Source organism: Nesoenas mayeri (assembly GCF_963082525.1).
Source record: "Nesoenas mayeri genome assembly, chromosome: 1".
Taxonomy (NCBI): Eukaryota; Metazoa; Chordata; class Aves; order Columbiformes; family Columbidae; genus Nesoenas; species Nesoenas mayeri.
Window position 1 is genome coordinate 42,625,724 of NC_137541.1, and position 24,752 is coordinate 42,650,475.

General features: G+C 50.8%; 4 protein-coding genes across 7 annotated transcripts; 3 read left to right on the plus strand and 1 right to left on the minus strand.

The window, feature by feature from the left end:
• The first annotated feature begins 5,546 nt into the window (after positions 1-5,546).
• TMEM140 (transmembrane protein 140) lies at positions 5,547-10,444 on the plus strand. 2 transcript variants are annotated; one of them, XM_080362166.1, is made up of 4 exons: positions 5,547-5,712; positions 7,705-7,820; positions 8,328-8,420; positions 8,931-10,444. In XM_080362166.1, the coding sequence occupies exon 4, from the start codon at positions 8,957-8,959 to the stop codon at positions 9,554-9,556; it is 600 nt and encodes a 199-aa protein (XP_080218292.1). In that variant the 5' UTR covers positions 5,547-5,712; positions 7,705-7,820; positions 8,328-8,420; positions 8,931-8,956; the 3' UTR covers positions 9,557-10,444. The 2 variants fall into 2 exon arrangements, with proteins under 2 accessions (XP_080218292.1, XP_080218293.1); XM_080362167.1 differs by having other exon boundaries at positions 8,934-10,444.
• A 356-nt stretch (positions 10,445-10,800) lies between these two features.
• CYREN (cell cycle regulator of NHEJ) lies at positions 10,801-11,830 on the minus strand. The gene is made up of 3 exons (XM_080363787.1): positions 11,704-11,830; positions 11,551-11,623; positions 10,801-11,307 (listed from the first exon to the last, which is right to left on the minus strand). The coding sequence occupies exons 1-3, from the start codon at positions 11,826-11,828 to the stop codon at positions 11,068-11,070; spliced, it is 438 nt and encodes a 145-aa protein (XP_080219913.1). The 5' UTR covers positions 11,829-11,830; the 3' UTR covers positions 10,801-11,067.
• Positions 11,831-14,741: 2,911 nt separating this feature from the next.
• ANKRD7 (ankyrin repeat domain 7) lies at positions 14,742-15,897 on the plus strand (the record flags this gene model as incomplete). The annotated part of the gene is made up of 3 exons (XM_080363535.1): positions 14,742-15,289; positions 15,526-15,699; positions 15,787-15,897. The coding sequence occupies exons 1-3, from the start codon at positions 15,158-15,160 to the stop codon at positions 15,895-15,897; spliced, it is 417 nt and encodes a 138-aa protein (XP_080219661.1). The 5' UTR covers positions 14,742-15,157.
• Positions 15,898-16,097: 200 nt separating this feature from the next.
• Positions 16,098-23,334, plus strand: LOC308045950 (uncharacterized protein). Of its 3 annotated transcripts, XM_080353512.1 has the most exons (13): positions 16,098-16,524; positions 17,443-17,591; positions 17,747-17,808; positions 18,337-18,439; positions 18,556-19,096; positions 19,216-19,277; positions 19,694-19,796; positions 19,916-19,980; positions 20,109-20,186; positions 21,011-21,163; positions 21,313-21,479; positions 21,558-21,651; positions 22,210-22,314. In XM_080353512.1, exons 5-13 carry the CDS (start codon positions 19,012-19,014, stop codon positions 22,234-22,236), a joined length of 834 nt encoding a protein of 277 aa, XP_080209638.1. In that variant the 5' UTR covers positions 16,098-16,524; positions 17,443-17,591; positions 17,747-17,808; positions 18,337-18,439; positions 18,556-19,011; the 3' UTR covers positions 22,237-22,314. The 3 variants fall into 3 exon arrangements, with proteins under 3 accessions (XP_080209638.1, XP_080209639.1, XP_080209637.1); XM_080353513.1 differs by lacking the exon at positions 21,313-21,479 and having other exon boundaries at positions 22,210-23,334; XM_080353511.1 differs by lacking the exon at positions 21,313-21,479 and having other exon boundaries at positions 21,558-23,334.
• Positions 23,335-24,752: the final 1,418 nt, after the last annotated feature.

Consider the following 24,752-nt stretch of genomic DNA (forward strand, 5'->3'; position numbering starts at 1 on the left):
CGCAAGCACATTCCATTCACCTCTAGGCTGGGGTAATTTGGTGATGAACCATGAAGGTTGGACACTCTCATGAGTGTGCAAGGCCCCATTGCAGTAATAGTGCTGATCAATGTTGATTACTTCCATAAGTTCCTCTCTGCTGATACCACAATATGTTCTGTCTGGCTGAGCATACATGTGGCTGTTGTTGGGTAAGAGCAAAGTGGGGTTAACTAGCTAGTTAGATTACAGCAGATCCTGCCACAAACACCTTACAAAATAGTACATAACATTTTGTTCACACTAAATGATTTCAAAGACTCCTGCTTTGCACCTTACAGCTCAGACTTTGCTACACAACCTTGAAAATTTTAGGCTTTCTCCTCATAAAAGGGAAAATAAATGCCTTTGGTGTCTGTCTTTACTTCTGTGACGATAAGGTAACCCTCTGCTGCTTCTATGATGGGTAATTCTGGCTGACTCAGAAGGGATAGTGGTAGGGTGGCTACATAATATTGGAAATTGTGTCCTTAAGATAGTATGATGGCATTGTGGTTCTTTGTAGTTTGAAATACAGTAAATTACATTTTTCTTTCCCTTCCCCTTTCCCTTCCCCTTTCCCTTCCCCTTTCCCTTCCCTTCCCTTCCCTTCCCTTCCCTTCCCTTCCCTTCCCTCTTTCCTTTCCTCTCTTTTTTCTTTCTTTTTTTTTCTTTTTTTTTCTCTTATTTTTTCTTTTTCTCATATGATTCTTAAGAAATGGTTCAGACTAAAGTAGCAGGAATTTTACCTGTAAGGATTTTCTATTCTGCATGGTCATCTTTATGTATATCTTGTAATGAATTTGTGTGGAGATAAAATATTTTCTGGCCTGACTTCTCTATGTTTTAGCTCTAAGAGTCTTACCCATGATGCAAAAGGCAATCATGAAAAGCCATCTGTGCCGCGGGAGGCAGGAATATGTGTGTGCTGTGGTAAGATCCTATCCACAAGAGAAAATTTCCATTCTTCCAGCTTTAATCTGATCTCCCAGAAGATAAATAAAAACAATGGCCAAAGTGTCTCCAAGTCTGCAGAGAAGACATTTCAATATTTAAAAGGTTTCTCAGTTATTGTTCTTTTTGAAATACACCAAATAATAAGTTTTCATTCTGTGTGGTGCGTTTCTTGGTGTAGCTATCTCAAGGTACTGAAAGACATAAGACAGATGTTTCTAGTGCATTAGCAGTGCTGGAAAACTCCTTGGTGTTCAGTAGCAGCTGGTACACTGTGGCAGATATCAGAACTGGTTTCATGGAGCTTCCCAGCTGAGACCCTAGGGGTCCAGAAGCTCATTAACCTCTTTGTGAACAGCTCGGGGAGAAGAACTTGGAAAATCTCAACCTAATGACAAAGCTTAATGCCTCTGACCCTGCGCTGTCCTTCTGCAGTTACTGGTGGGAGAGGCTTTAACCATTGATTCATTGCTTGTCATAAGTATCAGCACATCATAAAGGAATGTATGCTCTGATTTCATGAAATGTTGGAATTAACCTTTCCAGAGGGCGTCAAAAGAATATCTTATCACTGGAGAAATAAAACCAGGTCCTGTGCCTATGACTGAAGTTTCCACATTTTAGTACTAGATTTTGAATTATGCTGTGGCTCTCGTTTGGTAAAGGAAATGTTTCTGCTGTAATACCACAGTTTCTTGTGAAGGAAACCAAAGCCATGTATGTTTTAGTGAGTAATAACTTTGTAGTAGTTGATACGGATTTGTTTTTTTCTCTTTTTTGGCTCAGGTCTTGATCATTGTGCAAAGAGCAATTCAAAAAACAAAGAAAGGAAAGTGAAGGAGAGGCTACCCACAAAAGGCGCAAGGCCCAAGAAAACCAGGACAGCTAGCAAAGATGTAAATTTTAGGAAGAGTAAAGACTGCCAGGAACAAGACCGACTGCAGTTCTCTCTGCCCCTACTGCCTAAAGCAAAGAACAAACAACATGCTGCAAAATATCAGGATTTATTTTGGAGCCTCAGTTCTTCAGCCGATGAAGGCACATGAAAGTGGCGTGTATCTGATTTGCTTAAGTCCCAAGACTTTGGTTATAGATTATGACTCTACCAGCAAGGAAGTAGTTACCTGCAGAAATCAAAATTCCTCTTGCTCTTTCTTTTCTGAAAAATAGTTTGCGTATATTGGCTAATGTACACATGAAGTTTTCTCACCACATGAAGAAGTTTCCCAAATTCAAAACCAGTTTAGTTGGGAGTCTCTCCTGAATATAAAGTATCATTTGTCTTAAACAATAAAAACTGGTTTTGTGAAGCAGACTCCACTTCCAGAAAGAGCTCTGTGAAAAGCTAAGTCCCCATCCTTCTTTTTTCCTTTTTTTTTTTTCCTTCTTCACTTTATTTGGAAGTTTTCCTAAGATTCTTGAGGAGGGGGATTATTCACCAAGCAGCTGAAGCCACCATTCCTTGATCATAATAGAGAAACTGGGGAGTCATAAGCCATGAAAATCATTCCCCTCTCTCACCAGCAAACCAAATACATGTTACAGTCAAAAGCATTGTGACGTAAAATCTGTACACAAGCAGTCAGTCTGTGGAATTGTTTTCCAATGGATGTCATGGATGCAAAAAAAGCATACATAGATTCAGGTGGACAGGTACCTTATAGATAGAGCACTAGGAGTTTTTGAATAGGCACATATGGCTTGGGAAATCTCAGCTGAAAAGAGTGAGGATCTAGGAGAGTGCTTGGGGAAAGTATTGGATATGCATCCTGATTTCAGCTGGGATGGAGTTAATTTTTCTTCCTAGTAGCTGCTATAGTGCTGTGTTTTGAATTAAGTATGAGAAGAACGTTGATAACACACTGATGTTTCGGTTGTTGTTAAGCAGCCAAGGACTTTTCAACTTCTCACACTGTGCCAGGTGCACAAGAAGCTGGGAGCGGGCACAGCCAGGACAGCTGACTCAAGCTGGCCAAAAGGATTTTCCAATCCATATGATGTCATGGTCAGTATATATTCTGGGGGAAGCTGGCCAGGGGAACTGCTGCTCAGGAATGGGCTGGATATCAGCTGACAGGTGGTGAGCAATTGCCTCGTGCATTACTTGTTTTATATATTTTTCTATTATTGCTGTTATTATTAATATTGCTGTTATTATTATTATTATTTTCCCTTTCCTATTAAGCTGTCTTTATCTTAACCCTCAAGGTTTACCTTTTTTCCAGCTCCCTCCCCCATCCCACTGCAGGGGTGGTTTGGCTGTGTGTGGTGTTTAGCTGCCTGCCAGGTTAGACCACAAAAATACGTTTGTTCTGTTCATACTCTCCCCTGGGCATCCAGGCACGGTCACCTTGGAGGCAGGGTACTGCAATACACCACCCCTTGGCCTAAACCAGTATGGCCATTCCTGTGTTCTTACACACCTGGGTAACATTTTATTCATTATAGTAATATACCTGCATAGTTTGTGTCTTCTTCATGTACATACATTAAGTTGTATGTACATACAGCTTTGTACATACATTCAGGAGAAGAGAAGAAAAATATCCTACTTAAGACAGGTACTGAATTTTATCTCCTTTAAATTTCTTAGCACTTAGGATTGCCTGGTAAGCAAGTCAGTGGGCTTTTCTCTCTACCTTGTCTCTGTTTTAATCCATTTTAATCTGTACACTGGAACCAGTTGCTGCAAAATCAGGGCCATCAAGTTCTGAGCATTTGAGAGGGGCTGAGCTAGAACTGCCAGTAATAAATAAAACATAAATTATTGTTTCTGCAAGAAGAATTGGCCAAATACAGTTAAAATGTATCACTGGAAGGAAATACCCCATACAGCCCCTCTCTTGCGTACTGTATGAAGGACAAAAGGAAGAATCATATTGTATTATGGCAAAGCAAATGAAGTCACAAAGACAAAAAAATAGACACATAGGCACAAGCCATCAGTACAATGCCACCCAGAGGCGTATGTGTCAGCTTTCTGTCAGGGCTAGAACTGGATGCAAGGTGAAGAAGGGCACCTTCCAAACTAAAGGCTGCAGCCAGCCAGGCACCAGTCCTGGGGAAGGAGTTCTGGAAGCCTCACAGCTGATACCCTATGGAATTAGGGTTCAGTCTCGTAGAATCCTAAATGCCGCACAAAGTGCAGACAACACAAAGCCATTTAGCTTTGCGCTGCCTTGGGCTCCAGCTCTTTGGCTGCCAGCTAACTCCTCATGACAGCTATAGGAAGAAAAGCATAGAGTAGGTTTTGTTTCACTGAAATTTATTTATTTTTACTTGTCTGCAGATTACAGATAAGAAAAAAATAGTCATTTTACAATTTATTTTGAATAAAAGTCATTTCTAAATAATGTAACAGAACATAAAGTGAACTCCAACCTCTCTTCTCACCAGCCTACCACAGGAATCCCTCAAGTCTGATACAATTGGGCAGTACTAGCTATAGCTGAGAGGGGTTTTGAGCAACTAGAGGCAACAAGAGTTCTGCTGTGGAGATTCCCTCAGGAATGAGGACCAGAGTCATGACCAACTTCTGGGAAGCAAGTGTAGTAGCTTACTTTTAAAACAGCAGGCTAAAATAAGCAAAACACTTTTCAAAGTCCCAGCTCATCTGCTGCTTTACTTGTGATTGCTAATTTTACTAGAACTGCTGAAAATGTTGCTGTGTGTGCTTTAACTGCACCATGAGAAACCAAAAGCTGCAGAGCATTCCACTGTAAAGCTGTGTAAATATCTCCTTAACAGACACAAGAAATTACATTTCTATTTCAGGAAACAATTCCAGGAAGAAATGGTTGCAGAGGAATTTCATGGAAACTGGCTTCTTGGAAGTGGTTTCCTTTCCCACCCACAGACACCAGGCCCAGCAGCCCAAACATGCCATCCCATCTCTCCTACCTGCAGGCACACACATAGAAGCCCTGCTCTCTTTCTCCTCTCCCTTCCTATCCTTTCTCCATGAGACATGTTGATGATCAGCCCCCTACCTACCCCACAACCACCACACCTGTCCTCCCCCAGCTATTCTATCATCAGCTAGACTTCAGGCATCTAAAGGAGCAGGCAGGGGACACCTGTAAAATGTCCCTAGGAAGGAGAACAACAGGACACATGGCACCCTGTCCAGCCTTCAGGTACAATCTTCCCTGCCCAAATGCCTGGAAAGAGAGAGCAGAGGGACTACCTGCCAGAGGTGCAGCCAAAGGTGTGGAAGGAGGCCCCTAGAATAAGAAGATCAGCTGGGACCAAGGGCAAAGTGGTCGGTGATCTCCAACAGTGCTGCATTACTGTGGTCAGAAATGGCATGGTTGGTCACCTCTAGAGAAGTGTCCAAACAAAACAAACTCGCCTCAGCCCTCACGTACACCCAAGTCACTCTAGTAGCACAACTTTCCTGGGTGAGCTTAGCCTGGTCAGTTATTCACATCAGTTAGCACAGCCAGGAGAATAAAGTGCAAAGCTGCCCTGGCTTGGGCAGCGGTGGCTGGGCTTGTTTTGTTTTCTTGCTTATATTTCTATGACGCAGTATGGGGGAGGAGCACCATATCAGGCTCCCGTGGGAATCAAAACCGAAACAGAAAGCCAGAGGCAGCTGCCTGTGACACAACAGGAGCTGTGGTGCCAGAGCTCAGCAGCACAGGGACACAGCAGCAGCCACAGACCAGCTCAGGTCGCCAGGGCAGCACCTCAGCCCTCTCCAGCGTATTTCAGCTCCGCACTCAGACAGATGGGCAGCCTGTAAGTATCTTCCACTGGGTCCCCCACTTTTTTAGTGGCACTGACGTTGGGGGAAGCTGACAGAAGAAGTGGTACTGCAGGGTGCAAACATCTGGGAGGGAGCAGGTCCTTCCCCAGCTCTGGGACACTTCTGGGTCAGTTGCTCCACAGTCTGGTCCATGTGTCAGTGGCTAGTTTCTGTTTGCCAGGAATCTTTAGCTTGTCAGTGCTCTTTCTTCACCTGCAGTTTCCCCACAGCTGATCCAGCCTGAGAGGGAAAGAGGGATCCTGGGGGGGAGCAAGTGGCTTAAAGGAAAGGTGCCGGGTCCAAAACTGCCCTCCTTTCCCACCACTCTCACATGGCATTACTTCCCCAAGCAGCTGAGGAGGGCAGATGCATGAAAGCCAAGTCTTCTGGCTTTTCAGTGCATTCAGCCTGCTCATTGTGGTGACATCTGGCACCTTCACAGAGATGTTTGTCCTTGCACAGACACCAGGTCCTGCACTGGATGTCCGTGCTTTGGCCTCCGTGTCCCACCACCTTTGCCCAGGCACTCAGCCAGCAGCTCACAGTGGGGAAGGCACAGCCCCAGCCTGGGAAGGTGCTGACCTGCCTGCAAGCCAGCAGAGGGAAGGGCCATGCAGTCTTGGCAGCACAGAGGGTCCCTATGAGCCCCATCTCATACAAAGACAGCCCAGGGAGCTTGTGAGCCATGCACGAGTCTTTTTGCCCAAGAGACAGAGACACAGAGCTCTCCCATGGTGAAATCTAGTCCTTCAGCAATGCCTGCCCAGAAACAAGGGGGCTGAAGCTAGGTTAGGGCTTCCTGCACCATGCTTGGGTTCCTCTTTCTTACACCTTTGAGGTGCCACAGACCCTCCCATCCAAAGGCACAGGCATGTCCTGAGAGGCAGAAGGGCTGCAGATGTCTGGGAGAAGTCCCAGCTGGACACTGGGTGACAGCTCTTTTCCTGTTTATGCCCTTCTTCTCAGTCAGGCTGCCTCCAAATCAGCCTCAGGGCTGAGCTGCAGAGCTCATGAATGGCATGTCTGCGGCTGCGCTGGTGGCAGCATGCCATGTCTCAACTTTCATTGCCAAACCATACATTTCCTCCAGGCCAGACGTGTGCTCCCTGCACCAGCTGACACAGGGCACCTGCACCGGAAATGTTTCTGTCACAGTCACACCTGGGGACAGGGATTTACCTCCTGGGCTGGGGAGGCAGCAGGACACTGAGACTCAAATCTGCCTGCAATGAATAGAGGGGCAATGCTGGGAAAAGAAAATAGGTCCTTAAAGACCTGAGCCTCAAAGCAGAAGAGAGGGCAGAGATACCATGGGATTTCCCTGGGCTCTCACACATGCAGAGATCACATAGCAGCACCAGGTCTCTGAGGTGGCTCTCCTCCACCCCTGCCATGCACCTGCTAGGAATTTAATTCTCTGTTCCCTCTCTAGTAAACATGTGCAACTAGGACAATTTTTAATTGCTTTTATGTTTTATGGAGGTGGGGTAGTTAAATAAAAGGTAACATGATTGAACAAAAAGCCTGCGATACAAGCCTGCCTGCCCTAGGAAATCAGTCTAAAGAAATACAACTGCAAGGGTTGGCAGGTGGGCACAGCCAGCACTGGGCTGGCTCTGAGTTCTGACAGAAATCACTGGGGAGCTGGTGGGCTAAAGAGAGCCCTCTCCAGGTGCAGCTTGTTCTGCCTCTGAGGGATGCGAGGCAAGATGGCAGTGAGAACAGGGGCAGGCGTGAGCCCTTGTAGGACAGGGAGAAGAGCAGCAGTGCCTGGCTGCAGGAAAGCGTGTGTAAAGAAAGACAAACCAAGAGGTGATACCAGCAGCAACTCAAACTCTGGTGAAATTATATGTGCATGAAACCAAGAGGTGATACTAGCAGCAAGTCAAACCCTGGTGAAATTACATGCATGTGAGGTCTCATTCTGCAACATGGTCTGGGACCAAACATGGATAGTTTCCTGGTCATTTGTGTATTCATCGTAGATTCAGAACAATGGACATCCTCCATGTGACCCTCAAGTCTCTCCAGAAGCCTGTTGTGAAGATCTCCAAGGGAAGCTACAAGAAGTGGTGAAGTATTGACCAGGGGAAGGGGACAGGTCAGTGTCTGGATACTGTCATGCCCCCATGCTGTGTGTATTCTCCTCCTGGCTATGACTGTGTGGAGAAGGAGAAATTTGGGACACAGAAGCTTGTGCACATTAAATATAGGTGTCCTACTTCCAAGTGCCCAGGAAGACAGGGATTGGGAGGGAGTTGCAAAAGGGTCTAGTCACCAGTGTTTGTCATACACTGGGTACAGATGTGCATGGGGTCTCTCCCACCACTCTAAAAACTCAGAGGCTGTACCAAATCCACAAGTGACTGTGGAGACTGACATTGTGAATTTCTTAAGGAAAAGTGGTAAAAAGAGGACATAATTCTTGGCAAAGGGAGGAAAGTGGTTATTTGCATGGCCTCAAGCTGGAGGCTGAGCTTGAAGACAAGGTCTCTGAGCTCCTTGCCCTGTGTCGTGCCTCTGTGCAGACCCAGGTGGCCAGTGCTCCAATGCTGCATGGCCTGCAGCCAGTGATACCCCTTCCTGATGCCACTTGCCTGTTTTTCAGGTTGAAGCAGAAGCCTGAAAGAGAGCACTGAGGACAGTTCACATTCCTGGGAGAAGGAGTCTGGTTTACCAGCGTGGAGGACAGCAATCACAGGTCTGTCTCTGTAGCACCCATCTCCCTGGGCCCCAGAGGAGGCAGGGGAAGCCCTGCACTTCAGACCCTGTCATGCCTGCATTTCACTCAGTCATCCAAAGATCACAAGGGATGTCCTTTCTGACCAGAACTGAAAGAGCATTTTTCCAGAATAGCTCTTAACCCGCTCCTTACAAGACAGGAGTGCTTTGTTCCCCTCCCATCACTACGGTTGGCTGACAAATGTGTCTCTTCTCCAACATGAGACCTTGGTACAAAGGGCATACGTGGGGCTAAGGGACACATGTGGTCCACATACGGGATGTCATTAAGCCACCTTTGCTGTCACCAAAAATGCATCCCCATCCACCCAGTAACACATCTGTAGCACAGTCAGAAGCAGGACTGAAATGCTCCTGCTGCACTCATAAGGGGAGTCCCAAGACCTCAGTGACACAGGCTCAGAGCACATTTTGGGAAGGGTGCCATAACACACAACCACAAAGAGGTTCCCTGCTTCGTGTTTTGCAGCAGGCATCCCCACAGCAGGTTCTACCATGGTATCAAGAGAGCATGCGGGCATCAGGATGGGTCTGCTGCAACAGAGGTGCACCGGGCACCTCTTCTGTGCGCTGATCCTACTTGAGGCTGCCGGGACCTTGGCCTTGATGTTTTACGCGCTGCTGTGGGAAGCTGGGAATCTGGTTGACCTTCCTGACAAACGCATCGGCTTTTATAACTTCTGCCTGTGGAATGAGACAGCCGGGAAGCTGCAGTGCCTGGAGTTTAAGCATCTGCAGGTGATGGGCATCAGCCTACTAGGAATAGTTTTAGGTAGGATTTGTGTGTACATGTGTCTGGTCTTCAGCATTTTCTACCCTATTTTTGTTGCACATGTGAAGTGCACAGAGGAGAGAGAGGGCTGGAAGGTGATCCTCATCATACTCATCATCAAGACAACAATCCTGTTTGGAGGCCTGATTATGTTTCTTTTCCAAACCTCGGAGTGGATTCACCCCTCTGATTTCACTGGGGGCTTCCTGGCATTGCTTGGGACTCAGGCTCTGCTACTGCTCCAGATTCTCACTGTCACTATGTACCTCATCGGGAACAAACACACACATCCATGTCAAAGCAGAGGAGGCCCTGCCCCCTAAGATTCAACAACAAAGAAGATGCAACAGCTATTGATAACCTGAATTAAAACAGCAAACCCATGACAGCTGTAGTCACTGGCAGGAATTTGTTCCTTAGTCCAAAGATCCATGTCGAGCCATGCTCTGGCACATGGCTGTGTGCAGCTCTCCTGCAGCGAGCAGGCAGCAGACACCAACACTCACAGCACAGCGTTAAAACTTCACAGTAACAGCAGCGTGTAACACCCCCTGTGGCTTGGGGCACAGCATCAAGGCAACAGCATTCCTGGCCCTGACCCGGAGGACAGTGGACAGATCAGAACAAGCACACAGTGGACACAGCCCTCTGGACATATCTAGCCTAAGAACAGGCAGCCAGAGAAGCAGCCTTCCTTTCTTTGAGTTGCCTAAAGAGACTCTGCTCCTTCTCCACATTCTGGACTAACCAGGGGTGCCTTCGAGGCAACCGTGACTTGAGGAGCTGTGGCTTCACACTGGTGTCACAGCAGTGGCCGCCCCAGATGTGCACTGCAGATACTCTCTCAAGCAGGACCACCTGTACTTCACCTGCAGGAATAATACGTGGGGTGACCCTGCTTTAGTTCATTAGGGTGAAGTGGCCCACATCCAATCCCAGCAGCAGCAGAGCACCTGGAGGGGCAGCCAAGCAACTTGCTGAACACTGAACAGAGCCCTAAAGAGGAGTCTTGATGGAGTCTCTGCCATGGGAATGCACAGCACTACTCCATGGCATGTCTGTAACCTTGCACAAACCTCGCCTGCTTTCCCCCCGCATCCCCTTCAGGCACATGAGGGTCCATTTTTGCTCCTGCTGCAGTCTTTGGGGGGATGTGGCTGGTGATGCTGGTTTGAACGATTCTTCATTTCAGTAAAGGCTCTTGCACCTGCCTCAGCCTCATCTTTGTTTGTTCACCCCCTCTTCAGACTGGGAAGAGGATGCTAAGCCATCCTCATCCCTTCCTAGACCCCCATGCACTATGCCATGGGGTTAGCCCCCTCAAGATGGTCTCTGCCAGTCTTGCTCCCACCCTTGTCTTCCTCAGCTATAGGAGGCCTGCCCAAGCCTGGAGGCAAATTCAGCATCAGGTCCAATGCGGACAGCCTGCCAGGCCTCACTGCAGCTGTCACAGGGGGACCACAAGGACAATGGAGCCCCAAGGCTGGCCAGCAAAGGCATTCCAGGGCCAGCAACTTCCTGCTCCCCTCCAGTCCCAACACTGACTAACCAAAGGGATATTCACAGAAACACAAATGTCCTCTTTAATCTGTCCATGCTCCAAGATACTAAACAGAAATGAATATAATCTAATCTGGAGCCCAGCACTGAGCCCAGCACACTCTGATAGAAGCGAGTGCCCCCTTCCTTCTTCCCCATGGCCTTCATAGGCCTCCTACCAGCTTCACAGGCCATCAACACAGCAGATATCCAGCCCACTCTAGGCTGTCCTCCTGCAATGCTGTCAGAGGGGCCACCTCTCCTTTGCTCCTGGGAAACCACAGAGGAGGCAGCATTAACTGAAAAATATCTCCCTGACATATTTCAGAACATCATCTTCAGAGTCCTCGCAGTCTGTCCTCTCTGCATCAGCATCAGCACCAGTGTCGGGAGGGCATGGGAGAGCCGGACTGTGGTCACTGCCTGCCCCAGTGCTGGCTGTGCTTCCAGGCGCCTTGTTTGGTGTTTGCTGAAACTCCTGCTCGCCATGGCTCCAGGACTGGGTTTTCTCCTCACCTTCCTCGCACTGCAGATGCTGACCAAAGAGAAAACAACCAGACACAGCTGTGCGACTTCACCCCGGGAGCCCTCTAAGGAGGGGGCAGGTAGTGCCGAGGGGCAGCCCACCCATCCCCGCGGGGCACGCCGCCGCCAGTCCCCAGGGAAGGCCGGTTTTGTTCCGTAGTGCCCGGCCGGGGGTTGAAGGCAGCTGTACTGGCCCTGGTAGCCCCCGTGAAGGGCCAGGGCCGCGTCCCCACCCCCGGGGATCCGGGCTCACCTCGGCCAGGACCGCCAAGGCCACGTCCACCAGCTCCGCCTCGTTCATACAATACACCACCTCCTCCGCCGCCCTGCGCACCGCACGGGAGACACGCTCAGGGCGGGGAGCGCCGAGCTTCGCCCGCCGCTCCCCACGCCCCAGCGGCTCTACCTGGGCCGTGCCACCGCCAGCCGCCGCCTCCGCACCGCCTTGGGGGGGGGCGCCGCCGCCCCCCGCTCGTCCCCCGCCGCCCCCATCCAGGCCGGGAGCAGCCGCAGCCGCCCGCCCGCCGCCATCTCTGCCGGGGCGGTGGGGCGGAGCGATCCCGGCAGCCGCACCCCCTCCGAGCGGGAAGCCCAGTGCTCCCCCTGCTGTCCCTAAAAGCCGGTGTGTACGCCAATGAACCGAATTCTGCACACAGAGACATTGATTTTAGTGCAGACTTGTACATGTCTGGATGGTATGGCAAACAAGCGTACCAGCAAGAAAAAAGTCTCAATCATTTATACAACATCCTATCAGTATATATACGCCCTCAGGGCAGTCCTGTAAGCCTAATTAATTACAATATTTGCATACAACTTACATAGCACAACTGTTACTGCGCATGCTCAGTGAGTAGGGGGTCATCTGGAAGCGGGAAGCCTCCGAGAAAAAGGTATGGTTTTGTATTAAAAAAGTATTACCATGTGTAAAATTTGCTCTTGGTTATGCACGTCCACAAAATTTGGCAATAATCACTAGATAATCAACAACTGCCCTGAAGGCAACCACTTTTAACACTGGTGAATGTTAATGTCTCTGGGCTCTAAAACAAAATCAGCGTTTAGAAGATACCAAATGTCTCTTCAAACAGTAAAGCAGACCCAATCTTCACATAACTGAGAATGAGACCTCTGCCCAGGAAGAGTCCTGTAAACTCCCCATAAAGGCCAAGGACACAAGCAGCAGTAAGCTCTATGGTGATGTGTAGGCAGATGAAATCTGGCTGCTTAGCAGTCCGCTCAACCGCTCTGCAACAGCTGAGCACAGCACTTGCCCTGATGTTGGGAGTGTGCAGGGAGAGAGCAGAAGGGTCTCTCCTCCACGCGGGAGACTCTCTGGGCCCATCCCTGCCCCGGCCACCCTCCATGTTTGGCAGCAACAGCTGATGAGAGCACAGCAATCAAGTGCAAGGACATATTTTGTTTGCTTGCTATCCTGTCCACCCCACAGCTGCTGCCAGCTCTCTCTCTCCCATAGACGTGGGGCTGCTGCCTCCACCTCAGCGCTCCAGACGAAAGCGGATCGCTCCTTCGCAGAGGAGAGAGGCCCAAGCTGCCCTTAGCACGAGGTAAGGCAGCTACACAACCCAGATAAACCCTGCGGTGCTTGGAAAGTAGCACCTGTACCGTGAACATGTCTGTAGCAAGTGCTTCAGTCTCCAGCAGGAGTGCAGTAAGTTCTGCGTGTGCATGTGTGTGCCTCGCTCTTCATCAGCTGGCTGTGAAGATGTGTAGGATGGGTCATGAATGGCTGTTGCTCTTCCAGTACAAGGTGCATGCAAGCGTGGGGGTACTGATACCAAAAATTCAGCAAAAAAAGACTCTTTCACACTGTTTTGAAAGTGTTAAAAAGCAGGCACTTTTATTACAGTACACCAGACGCTCACAGGACTTCTGCTCTAATTGAGCATGTGCATGACTTGCACTTTATGGTATTTATTCCACTTACCTGTTGCATATTCATTTGTCTCTACCGCTTCGTTAATACATTACACATAAATTATTTACAAACCCCACCCTTTCCCCAAAGACAGTCTTTGGTATTCGAGAGTCTTCATCCTGTGGGAGGCACGCAAGACCCAGCAGTACCTGATAGCTCTTGCTCTGGGACAACCGCTGTCCTTCCCTTGGGTGCCCCTGCACTGACTAGAGCAGGTCAGATCCTTCACCAAATGAGCTTCACCCTTATGGTGGAGCGGGCGGATGCTCCGCTCTGCCCTGTCCTGCCCGGCTCTGCCAGCCTGCTCCCTGCAGTGACACTTCCGTGCAGCTCAGCAGGCCTTAGTCCACGGTTGACTTCTCAATTCCGCGATAGGCTTGGCTCTGCAATTGGAACTTAATAACTGCTGGACTGCTCATTTCTTCTTAGTGGAATATGAACTTTCGCGTAAGCCTCACGGTCAGGTCTTTTGGGCTGTCTAGCAACAGTGGGACAGGGTGAAGCTTTGCTGCGCGCTCAGCGCTTCCTCAGCAGCCAGGCTGCGGCCACCGCCGCCGTATTCTCCCCAGAACCGCGCCCGACGCAGACGGACGCATCCTTCACCGGCCTGCACACGGAGCGAATTGCGCTCCTGAACCGCAGCTGTGCAAAGGGCACATTCGCAGACGCATTCCCCGGCCGCCCGGCCCCGCGGGAGCCCCAGCGCCGGAGCCGCAGCCCGCTCGCCCCGGGCCGGCGTCACCCCGCCCGCTGTGACGCCCCCGGCCCTCCCGCTGTGACGCCCCGAGCTGACGCTTTTAAGCCGCCCCCTGCAGGCGCCGGCTCTCAGTGCTGTCGCCGCCGCAGCGGGACCGGCAGTGCGTGTGTGGCTCGGAGCGTCGGGAGCTGCGAACCCAGCTCGGGACTCGCCTCATCTCGGCCCTTCTCGCCTTCTCAACGCCCTCTACCTTTGCTCCCCCGGGGCTCGGTTCTGGGCTCTTCTCGCCCTGTCCGTGCCCTCTACCCTTGTCCGCCTGGGACTTGGTTCTGGACTCTTTTTGCCCTCTCCGCGCCCACTCCCCTTGCCCTCCGGGGCTCGGCAGAGTCCGCCAGGCGCCTCCTGCAGCTGCTCACCCCGGAGCGGGCTGTGCCCAGTCGCCGCGAAGCATGCAGAGCTTCATGGCGCTGCTCAGGAGGGTGCGGGAGCGGCTGCCGTCCGACGGCGCTTCCGCGCCCAGCACCGCCGGGACCTCGGTGCATCGGAAGAAGGGCCGGGGCGGGCTGCACAGCGCGGCCGCCCGCGGAGACCTGGCGCGGCTGCAAGGAATCTGGTGGTGGAAGAGATTCCGCATCAACTCACGGGATGCCAACAAGCAGTAAGAGGCGGGCAGTGCCCATAGCGAAGATCCGCGTGCTCTGGCTGGAAGAGCCGGCGAAGCCCAGCACCATCGCAAGCACCCTAGGGACAGGCCGGCTCCACAGCGCTGCCCTTACCTGCCTCAGCTGGGACAGGAGCCAGCGGATGCGCCACTCTGCCCTGCTCTGCCAGCCTGCTCCCTGTAGTGAGCCTTCTGTGGAGCTCCGCAGGCCTTCGTGCAAGCAGAGAGGGCTTGCACCTCCAGAGGGTCCAGGCTGCCAAGACGCCGTATCCTTTGCTGTGCTGGGTGGCCGGGCAGGCCTGGCTGAAGGCAGGGACCAGTGCCTGGGCACAGGAGTCCGGTTGTTCATTGTCACAGCTGAGGAGATGCCTCCTGGCTCAAACAGATGTGCTGAAGATGGTGCCTAGCCAGCCCCAGGCTTTGGGTGGGCAACTGCTGCCACCAGCTCTGGCACCAGAAAGCTTGCTTTTGGCTGCTTTTTTGGCAGTTGAGCATTGTGCTCCTAGGTGGTAGGCACCACAGCCTGACACGATGTCTTCAGCCGTCTTGTCTGCGTTAACTGCATGTATTTCATTTCTAGGACGCCTCTGCATCTTGCTTGTGCGAACGGCCACGCAGATGTCGTTCGCTTTCTGGCAGGAAAGAAGTGCAAGCTCAACCCTCATGGCATGTTTAAGAAAACACCACTGATGCTGGTACGTGGAATATGTTACGCTGTTGTACATGGGGCTTGTCAGTTATGCACAGATCGATACCTGCCTTGCGTGATTCTTTACGCAGGCCTGCCTAGAAACAGGTATGTTGCAGTCCGCGGGGAAGGGGCCTAATCATGGAAGACGCTCGTACTTTCCCGTGTTGCAAAGTTGCAGAAGTTCTGACAGAGAGAAACGTACACGTTGCAAGTTGCTCCTCCCTTGTGGCTTGTTTCCAGGCAGTACAGCACCAGCACAAGGACTGCGTGACGGCTCTGCTGGAGCACGGTGCCGACCCTGACCACAAAGGTGCCGGCGGCAACACTGCCCTTCACATGGCTGCCCTCGTGCCCAGCAAAGCGATGGTGGAGCTCTTACTCGAGCACAATGCCCAGATTGAGGCTCGGAATGACGTAAGCTTGGGCTTTGGGTAAGCTTCTCTTCCCCAAACTCGCTGGACTTTCCCATGTCCTTCTAAGGGAGACGATTTCTCCTTTCAGTTAGGATACACTCCGCTTGCCGTCGCGATCGTCGAGCGCCGTGAAGAGATGGTCGAGTTCCTCCTTCAAAAAGGCGCCGACGTGAACGCTCGAGATATTCATCAAAGGTGAAGTTTTGTCAAAAGCGTGCGTGGGACTGCTGAGCGTTGTTCAGATGGGCTGGATGGGAGCCATAGGAATGAGCTTTGAAAAAGACCCAGGAGCTGCCCAGAAGGAGCTCCTTCTGTGCCACTGGTGAGAGCAGACCCGCGCTCCGCTGCTCTCTTAACCTCGGGGGATGATCTCTGCACTGAGGACTGCAAGCAAGCGGTGGCTGTGGCGCCAACACACACACACGTGTGCGAGCGTGCACACACGTGCACACAGAAACACAGGCACACACAGACCTCCTGAGTCTGCTTTGGGGAGAGAGACTCTTGGCCTGGAGACCTCCTGAGGTCCCACCACCCTCCATTTTCCGACGCATCCACGTGTTTTGCTGTAATTTCGCTCTGCCAGTAGGCGGGGAAATGAATTGTTTGAGGAGCAAAGAAGGACTCAAGTAATGGCAAGGCAATGTCTGCAGAAGCTGATGCATTTCCTATCACTTCTTGGACGCTTTAGGACCCCTCTTAAGATTGCTGGTTATGCCGGGAATACAAACGTAGCACGGCTCCTGCTTCAGCACGGTGCTGTTCTTTCTCTTCGAGACGAGAACGGCTTCACAGATATGGGTTGTCTTGATGTCTTTACTCCTGGGTAAGTGTTTTACATCCTTGTTAAGAGCAGCTGCATTGTCAGGTACGTGTCCTTAACAGCTAGGCTGAAGGAAATAGCCCTTTCTCCTAGCGATGGTAAACTGTGGAGTAAAAACCCCTTTAGGAACAAAGCATTCTTGGAGATTGCCCTGGCAAAACAAGAGCTTGGTTCCTTCCCTGCAGGCTTCTGGCACAGTATCAGTCTTGTGCTAATGCACCATTTTGCACAGCAGTCTTGGCCTGGAGCACGTTTTTACTATTTTCTTGTTTCTTTGGGGGTTTTTTGTTTTGTTTGTACTTGTGCTTATGAAGCAACCCTGAAAGTGGTCTCTCTCCAGAGCCCAAACTGACTCTCTGCCAGGGCTGTTAGAAGATGGCACCTGTGCAATGTAGTTAACCCCTGCAGTGCTTGGAATGCAACCACAGTCTTTGTTGGCCTCTTGACATCCCACTTAGGAGCGCTCTACACTCTCAGGGCCTCAGAATAGCGACAGGAATTTCTGAAACCCTTCCAAGTCCAGAAGGAGTTTCGGGACACGTTACCCCAGCTTGGCGTGAAGAGTGGCTGCAGCATTAGTATAGCATCCCGCTGAGGTAGAAGCCTTGTAGTTAGATGTCAGTCTCACTGGCCCCCAAAATGGACAGGGGTGTTTATAACATGAGACTGTAGCCAGCAGGGGTGAGTTACCCCATCAACAAGAACAGGCACCTGTACTGTGAACATGCCTGTAGTGAGTACTTCAGTCTGCAATAAGACTGCAGTCAGTTCTCTGCGCGCGCGTGTGTGTGTGTTGCCATGTGCACCTGGCTCTGAATATGTGAACGATGGCTCCTGAATGGCTGTTGCGCTTCCAGTAGAGAGCGTATGCAAGTGTGGGGGTACGGTCAGCAATTTCATGTCCTTCCTTTTTGTATGCAGTTTTTCTAAGATACTGCAGGAATACGGCAGAAGTAAAAGGACAGGAGAATGCTCTGTAGGAGGTGCAGGAGGTGCAGCAGTACGTGAGATCTCTTCCTCCGGGACGACTGCTGCCCCTCCCGTGGGAGCACCTGCGCGGAGTGGAGCAGGTAGGATCCCCCACCATGGAGGAGGTGATGAGGACAAATCGCTGTGGCCTGAAGGAGAATGAGAGCCCTTTGTTAAATGCAGGGCCCGTGGGATGGGAGAGGGCACAGTAAAAGAAGCACTCACAGCTGCATTGTGCCTCTTCTTTCCTTTGAAGGTGTTTTGCCAGAAGCTGGAGCAGAGCAAGAGGAAGACTTTGATTCCCTGTTCGATTTTGAGGTACCTTCTCTGAAGGTGGGGTCCGACTGGGCGTGTTTACTTTTTGGCTCTTTTCCTTCTGCTGCTGCTTCCGACTCAGCCTTGGAATCCCAGCATCACTTAGGTTGAAATAGACCCTTAAGATCATCAAGTCCAACTGCACACCTGGCACTGCCAAGTCCACAATTAAACCACGTCCTTAAGGACCACATGTACACGTCCCCTAAATACCACCAGGAATGGTGACACAGCCACATCTCTGGCCAGACTGTTCCAGTGCTTGATAACCGTTTTAGTGAAAAGATTTTTCTAATATCCCATCTAAACCTTTCCTGGAACAATGTAAGGCTCTTTCTTCTTGTCCTATTACTGCATATTTGGCAAAAGAGACCGACACAGATGCCTGATACGCTGGTTGTGTTTGGCATTTTTGATCTTTCCATCACCTGATACCACATTACGCATGTTGGCTGAAGCGGGAGCTTTGTGCGTGGAGACGGGTCCAGAAGGAGTCTGTGCCACTTCTCACTCATGTCTTCATTTACACAGATGGATTCCGAAAGTCCAATGGAACTGCTGGATGCCGTCCTGCTTCCAGGTGCAAAACAACAAGGGGCGTGTGCGCATCCTGTTGCAAGGGAGCGCCGCAATGGTAATCTGACGGACTTAAATGGTTCCCTTTGTAAGCTTCTCTGGAGTGAAGCGGATGGGGAAAAGCAGAGTGAAATAAGCACTGACGGCAGCGTGGCGCTTCTTACCTCTTTGTAGGTGTGTTGCCAGCAGCAGGAGCAGCACAAGAAGACGACGATGAGTCCTCTTTTGATTCTGAGGTACAATCCTAGCATCACTTAGGTTGGAATAGATCCTTAAATCATCGAGTCCAAGCGTATGGTTGGAAGGTGACTCAACCGCTTCCCCTGGGCAGCCTGTTGCAGCGCTTCATAACTCAGTGAAGAAATTTTTACTGATATCCCATCTAAACCTTTCCTGGAACAACGTAAGAGTCTTTCTTCTTGTCCTATTACGGCATATTTGGCAAAAGAGACCGACACAGATGCCTGACACGCTGGCTGTGTTTGGCATTTTTGATCTTTCCATCACCTGATACCACATTACGCATGTTGGCTGAAGCGGGAGCTTTGTGCGTGGAGACGGGTCCAGAAGGAGTCTGTGCCACTTCTAACTCATGTCTTTTCATTTACACAGACGGATTCCGAAAGTCCAATGGAACTGCTGGATGCCGTCCTCCTTCCAGGTGCAAAACAACAAGGGGCGTGTGCGCATCCTGTTGCAGAGGAGCGCCGCAATGGTAATCTCCTGACGGACTTAAATGGTTCCCTTTGTAAGCTTCTCTGGAGTGAAGCGGATGGGGAAAAGCAGAGTGAAATAAGCACTGACGGCAGCGTGGCGCTTCTTACCTCTTTGTAGGTGTGTTGCCAGCAGCAGGAGCAGCACAAGAAGACGACAATGAGTCCTCTTTTGATTCTGAGGTACAATCCTAGCATTACTTAGGTCGGAATAGATCCTTAAATCATCAAGTCCAAGCGTATGGTTGGAAGGTGACTCAACCACTTCCCTGGGCAGCCTGCTGCAGTGCTTGATAACCGTTGCAGTGAAAAGATTTTTCTAATATCCCATCTAAACCTTTCCTGGAACAACGTAAGAGTCTTTCTTCTTGTCCTATTACTGCATATTTGGCAAAAGATACCGACACCCACCTTGCCACAACCTCCATTCTGGTACTTGTAGGGAATGAGAAGGTCTCTCGTCGGCCTCCTTATCTTCTGACTAACAGCCCCGCTTTCCTCAGCCGCTCCTCAGAGGACTTCTTCTCTGGACCCTCCACCAGCTTCGCTGCCCTTCCTCGGAAGTGCCAGTTCTAACACATATCTTTCTAATTACACAGACGGATTCTGAAAGTCTAACAGAACTTCTGGATCCCGTGCTGCTTCCAGATGCAAAACAACAAGGAGCGTGTGCGCATCCTGTTGCAGAGGAGCGCCGCAATGGTAATCTCCTGACGCACTTAAATGGTTCCCTTTGTAAGCCTCTCTGGAGTGAAGCGGGTGGGGAAAAGCAGAGTGAAATAAGCACTGATGGCAGCATGGCGCTTCTTACCTCTTTGTAGGTGTGTTGCCAGCAGCAGGAGCAGCACAAGAAGAAGAAGATTTTGACTTCTTTTCTTTGGATGAGGTACTTTGTCTTCCCGAGCTAACGGAATTGTTACGCTTCTTAAGCCCAGCTGCTGAAAGGCAGCGTGATGCTGCAATGTTGCTGCGGATTCCTCTCCTCACTGTCGGTCTGTGTTCTTGCTCGCTCAGGATTTTGCACTGGAGATCGAAGAGCTTCCGCTCAAGAAGGAGGCTTCAACACAAACCGATGGTCAAGGCGACGCTCAGGTGACTCTTAGGGCCTGATGCACATATCTGTAAATCAAGCCCGTCAGTTTAAGGAGACCTGTTTGTGCTACTGAGGTTCCTTTTGGAGTGCTGCTGAGAGGCAGTTTTTGAATTGGGACCTGAAGTCTATTTCAGACCTCATTCCCGTTGTGAAGCAGAAGTGCTGCACGAAGAGCGAAAACAGTCGGTTAGAAAAAAGCTAGTGGCACAGACGCTCAGCCTCTGTTCTGAGGAGGAAAATACAGAAGCCTTTTCTGTGTATCAAGAAAGAGAAAGTATCATGCTGAGCTGCCGGTCGTTTGGATGTGCTCAGCTGAGAAAGGTGCCAGCAGGTGCCTGCTGGTGGTGGCCAAAGTCTCTCGTCTTGGAATTCACTGAGTCATAGAAGCATAGAATGGTTTGGGCTGGACAGGTCCTCTAAAGATCATTTAGTCCAACCCCCTGCTGTGGGCAGGGTCATCTTCCACTAGGTCAGCTTGCTCAACACGCTGTCCAGCCTGACCCTGAACAATTCCAGGGATGGGGCACTCACAGCTTCTCTGGGCAGCCTGCTCCAGCGTCCCACCACCCTTGTTCCAACCCTCTGATCATTTCTGTGGCCCTCCTCTGGACCCACTCAAACAGGCCCGTGTCATCCTTCTGCTGGGGACCCAAGAGCTGGAGGCAGTAGTCCAGCTGGGGCTCACAAGAGCAGAGAAGAAGAGGAGAATCACCTCCCTCCACCTGCTGGCCATGCTGAAGATCAATCTAATGATATGATCCCATGTGTCCTGTTGTCATCATCTTACTGGCTTCTCCATGCTCACGGAACACCATTTTTTTAGGAACGGGTCAGGTGGCTGCAGCAGGAGCTTGCCAGCGCTCTCAGAAAGTGCTCCCTGGCAGAAGCTTCACTTGAAGCTGAGAAGCGCCACAGCAGGGACCTGCAGGAACAGAAACTGCAGCTGCAGAAGGAACTGGACAGTTGTAAAGCTCAGGTAGGGAGAAAGCTTGTCTCTTGTCTTTTGGTGGGGGCCCAGGCCTTTTCTGTTGCAAACCAGAGTGAGGAACGGAGTCTTAGTTGGGCGTCCACTCCTTTTTATCAAGCCTAAGCTGACTACTGGGGATTCTTGCTTTGGTTTGACAGCTGCAGGAATTGAAAGAGCTTACCCAGACTGAGTGTTATGCCGAGTCCCTGGAGAGTGCCATAGACAATAAGGAGAGGGAGCTAACAGCTTCCAAGAACCTACAGAGCCTTCTGGTCAAATCTTCTGGAACCGCGGCTGTCCCACAGCAGGAAGAACGCGTGCAGCAGTAAGGAAGTCACGCAGTGGGGCAAGGCTTTGCTTTCTGCGATTGTGGGAAAACAGCTGGACTGTACTTCTTTTTCAGGCTCCAAGTTGGAAGGGCCAGGCTGGAAGCCACAGCCCAGCAACAAGCCAAGACCACGGAAGCCCTTCAGCAAGACCTGCAAGCCTCTGCCTCAGTAAGCTAATCAGAACCTTCCCTTTTCATGAGCTACCAGAGCCCAGTTCCATCTTCAGATGGGAAAATTGGAAGGTTTTCCCGGAGAGCCTGGGAGAGACCATTTCCTCTGTTCTACTGACTACTTTGAGGCTGCCCTCAAAGTCCTGCTGCCCCGTTTCCCAGCCTTCTGGCTTTGAGCGTCGCCCCATGAGACTATAGCCAGTCCTACTTCTGTCCCACCTAATGCCGCCTTTGTGAAGGACTTGGCATTCAGGGACTGGCTTTAGTATTTTCTGCTTTAGAACACTTGTGAGGTTGAGACCTCAGGCAGCACTTCAGACAGTTGTGCCGTAGAGGCATTTGGTACCTTCAGCTGCAGACGTTCCTTGGGCTCTGGTGGTGCCGAGCGCTTCATTCTGAAGGCCTGACTGGCATCGTCAGACTGTGACAGGAGTTCTTCAGTTGCCTCTGCTCTGGCGCCCTTCCATTAGTGCTGTACTTCCAGCATCCAGTTTCCAGTGCCACCTTTGGCCCAGCCTGCTGTATAAACTAACACCCCACACTAACCCTTCCGCAGCCACTGCCGAGCCTCCAGCGCCATTAGCACTGAGAAGATGCCAGAGCAGAGGAAGTGCCGGCGCCAGAAACCAGAGTGGTCACAAGAGAGAGGAATGAAGCCTGCAAACCTTGACATTGCATCTTGTGCAGCCATTGCCCTGCATCTAGTTCCAGTTGTACTGTTGCAGCGTGATGTCTAATAAACTGTGTTGTCTAGTCCGTGTCTTCGTTTTGCTGCCCCATTGCAGTGCTTGGGACCTCGCTGGTTTGGATGAGCACAGTCCTATGGTTGAAGGCTCGCTCAGGCTCTCAACCCACACAGGCACTTAGCACGTCTCTCTCTGCCCTTGCTCTGAAGGAGCTCTGAAGTCGTGCAGACGTCTCCAAGAGGGAACACACATCTGTGTCCTTTTCCTCTCGGGAGCCCTGAGCCACAATTGTGCTCTGATCGCGGACTAGCGCTGAGCTACTGCTAATAATCAGCTACCAGACTCTTCCTGCCTTCCTAGACCAACCTTCCTGGTGATCTGGGCAGAAGGCGGTGGTTGAGCCTCTGGTAGCCATGGAACCTTTGCAGTTCCCAGATGGATCTGATGGATGTGTAGAACGCCGAGGGGAAAGGTGCGAAGAAGTGGGCACAAGCTGGAACGGAGGAATGGCACCTCAGCCAAAGGAAAACACCTTGTCCTGGTTTTGTTAAAAAGAAGTTTCTCTTTTAGTAATTTGCCTGTCAGCTAAAGCCTTCATATTAACTGCATTTTCCTGGAGAACCAGACACATGTTTCGGTAAACCTAGCAATGGAATGCAAACTTATTGATAAGCATGGGTGGACATCTCGCGAGAGGGGCGATGAGAAACAAGTGACCAAGAAACTGACCAACTGTGTATAACATTCCATTCACGTGAATACTTCATATAAAAGTGGGAGATCACAAGGATCTCGGCCCTTTTTTGCCTTTTCCCTTCTGCTTATGGCCGACATTAGGAGAGGACCTTGCTAGTCGTCCCTGAGAACTGAGGCCTAGTGAGAGACTGAATCCAGCTCCGGTTGGCTGCAGAGTCCAATCCAGGACTTCGGTTGCCGGCTCTGCAGTTGCTGAGACTTTCAAGATTGGTTTTGTATATTTTCTATTATTTTCTCTATTCTTATTAGTAGCATTAGTAAAACGTCTTTAATTTTTTACAACTCTCTTCTCTCTGTCCTTCTTTCCCTCCCGATCGCCTGCCCTGATTAGGAAGGGGGGAGAGGGAGGGGCAAAAGGGGGAAGTGTGGGGGGAGAAGGGGTTAACAATACATCTGCCAGGGTTCTATTGTCACCCCGCAATCACTTTTCTCTTGTGAGGGTGTCAAGAGAGCGGTGTCAAGGAAATGAAATGGATTCTTCAGGTGACTCAGAAACATAAGGAAAGGAAAGGGCCAGACCTGGTTTTGGCTCCTCAGCAAAGGGGAAGTCTCCAGGGGCTCTGAGATCCTCTGTGGGCTGAGCGTGGTCACGGTCGTGGTCCTGCTGGCAGCTGGGGACACCGCGTGCAGCAAAGCGCTCCCCTTCCTGGACTCCACGCTGAAATTCGGTTGGAAGCAAGAACCATCATTGACTCTGGTGTGTGGGCCCGGGTCTGTTTGGGAGCGGAGGGTGGGGTTCAGAGCTCAGCAGGGCTCTGGGAGGAAACCCCTGCTGGGCATTTCCCAGCTGACACGCGCAACTCTGATCTCTCCCACTGACGTGGGCCTTCCCTGGCATAACCCAGCATTGACTGTGAGATTTGCATGAGCAACCTCAAGTGCCATTTAAATGCTGCCACTGTCCCCCCACCTCAATATACCCGCTTTTGTACATCCTTTGCACACTCCACCTGAAGGGAGAACCTTTAGACTTGCAGCTGTTTTAACCTCCTAGCCAAGCAAGGATCTGTTCCCTCACTCCCTCTCAGTTGCCAGAAGAATAATAAGCCCCACAGAAATAATAATAGAATAATGAACCCCACAGGTTTCACACTGAATACGTCACAGCTGTGGAAAAGATATACCCTGACTTGCTGGGCTGACGACTTCCAACTGTACCCAAAACAATCATGCTGGCAATTCCCAGGCTGCTTCCCAGCACCAGCCTTAGCAGGAAACATCTCAAAATTTGAAGCCTGAACTTGTAAGACCTAGAAATGCGAGGTGGTGGGTACCCAGATGTTCTCTGTGTGCTCTCAAGGGTGGGCACAGCGTGCAGGAGTCAGCAGTACGGCACAGGTTGGGTAGGGAAGGACGAGGCCTCCTCCCTTCTCCTTCCGGCACGTACAAGAGAACCGTGCGGTCAGGCCCAGTCAACCTGTGTTTATGAAAGGCAGGTCCTGTTCGATCAACCTGAACTCCTTCTACGACGAGATGACCCACCTAGTAGATGAAGGAAAGGCTGTGGATGTTGTGTGCTTCGACTTCGGTAAGGCCTTTGACACCGTATCCCAGAGCAATCTCCTGGAGAAGCTGGCAGCTCATGGCCTGGATGGGTGTACTCCGCAATGGATAATGAACTGGCTGGAGGGCTGGACCCAAAGAGTTGTGGTGAATG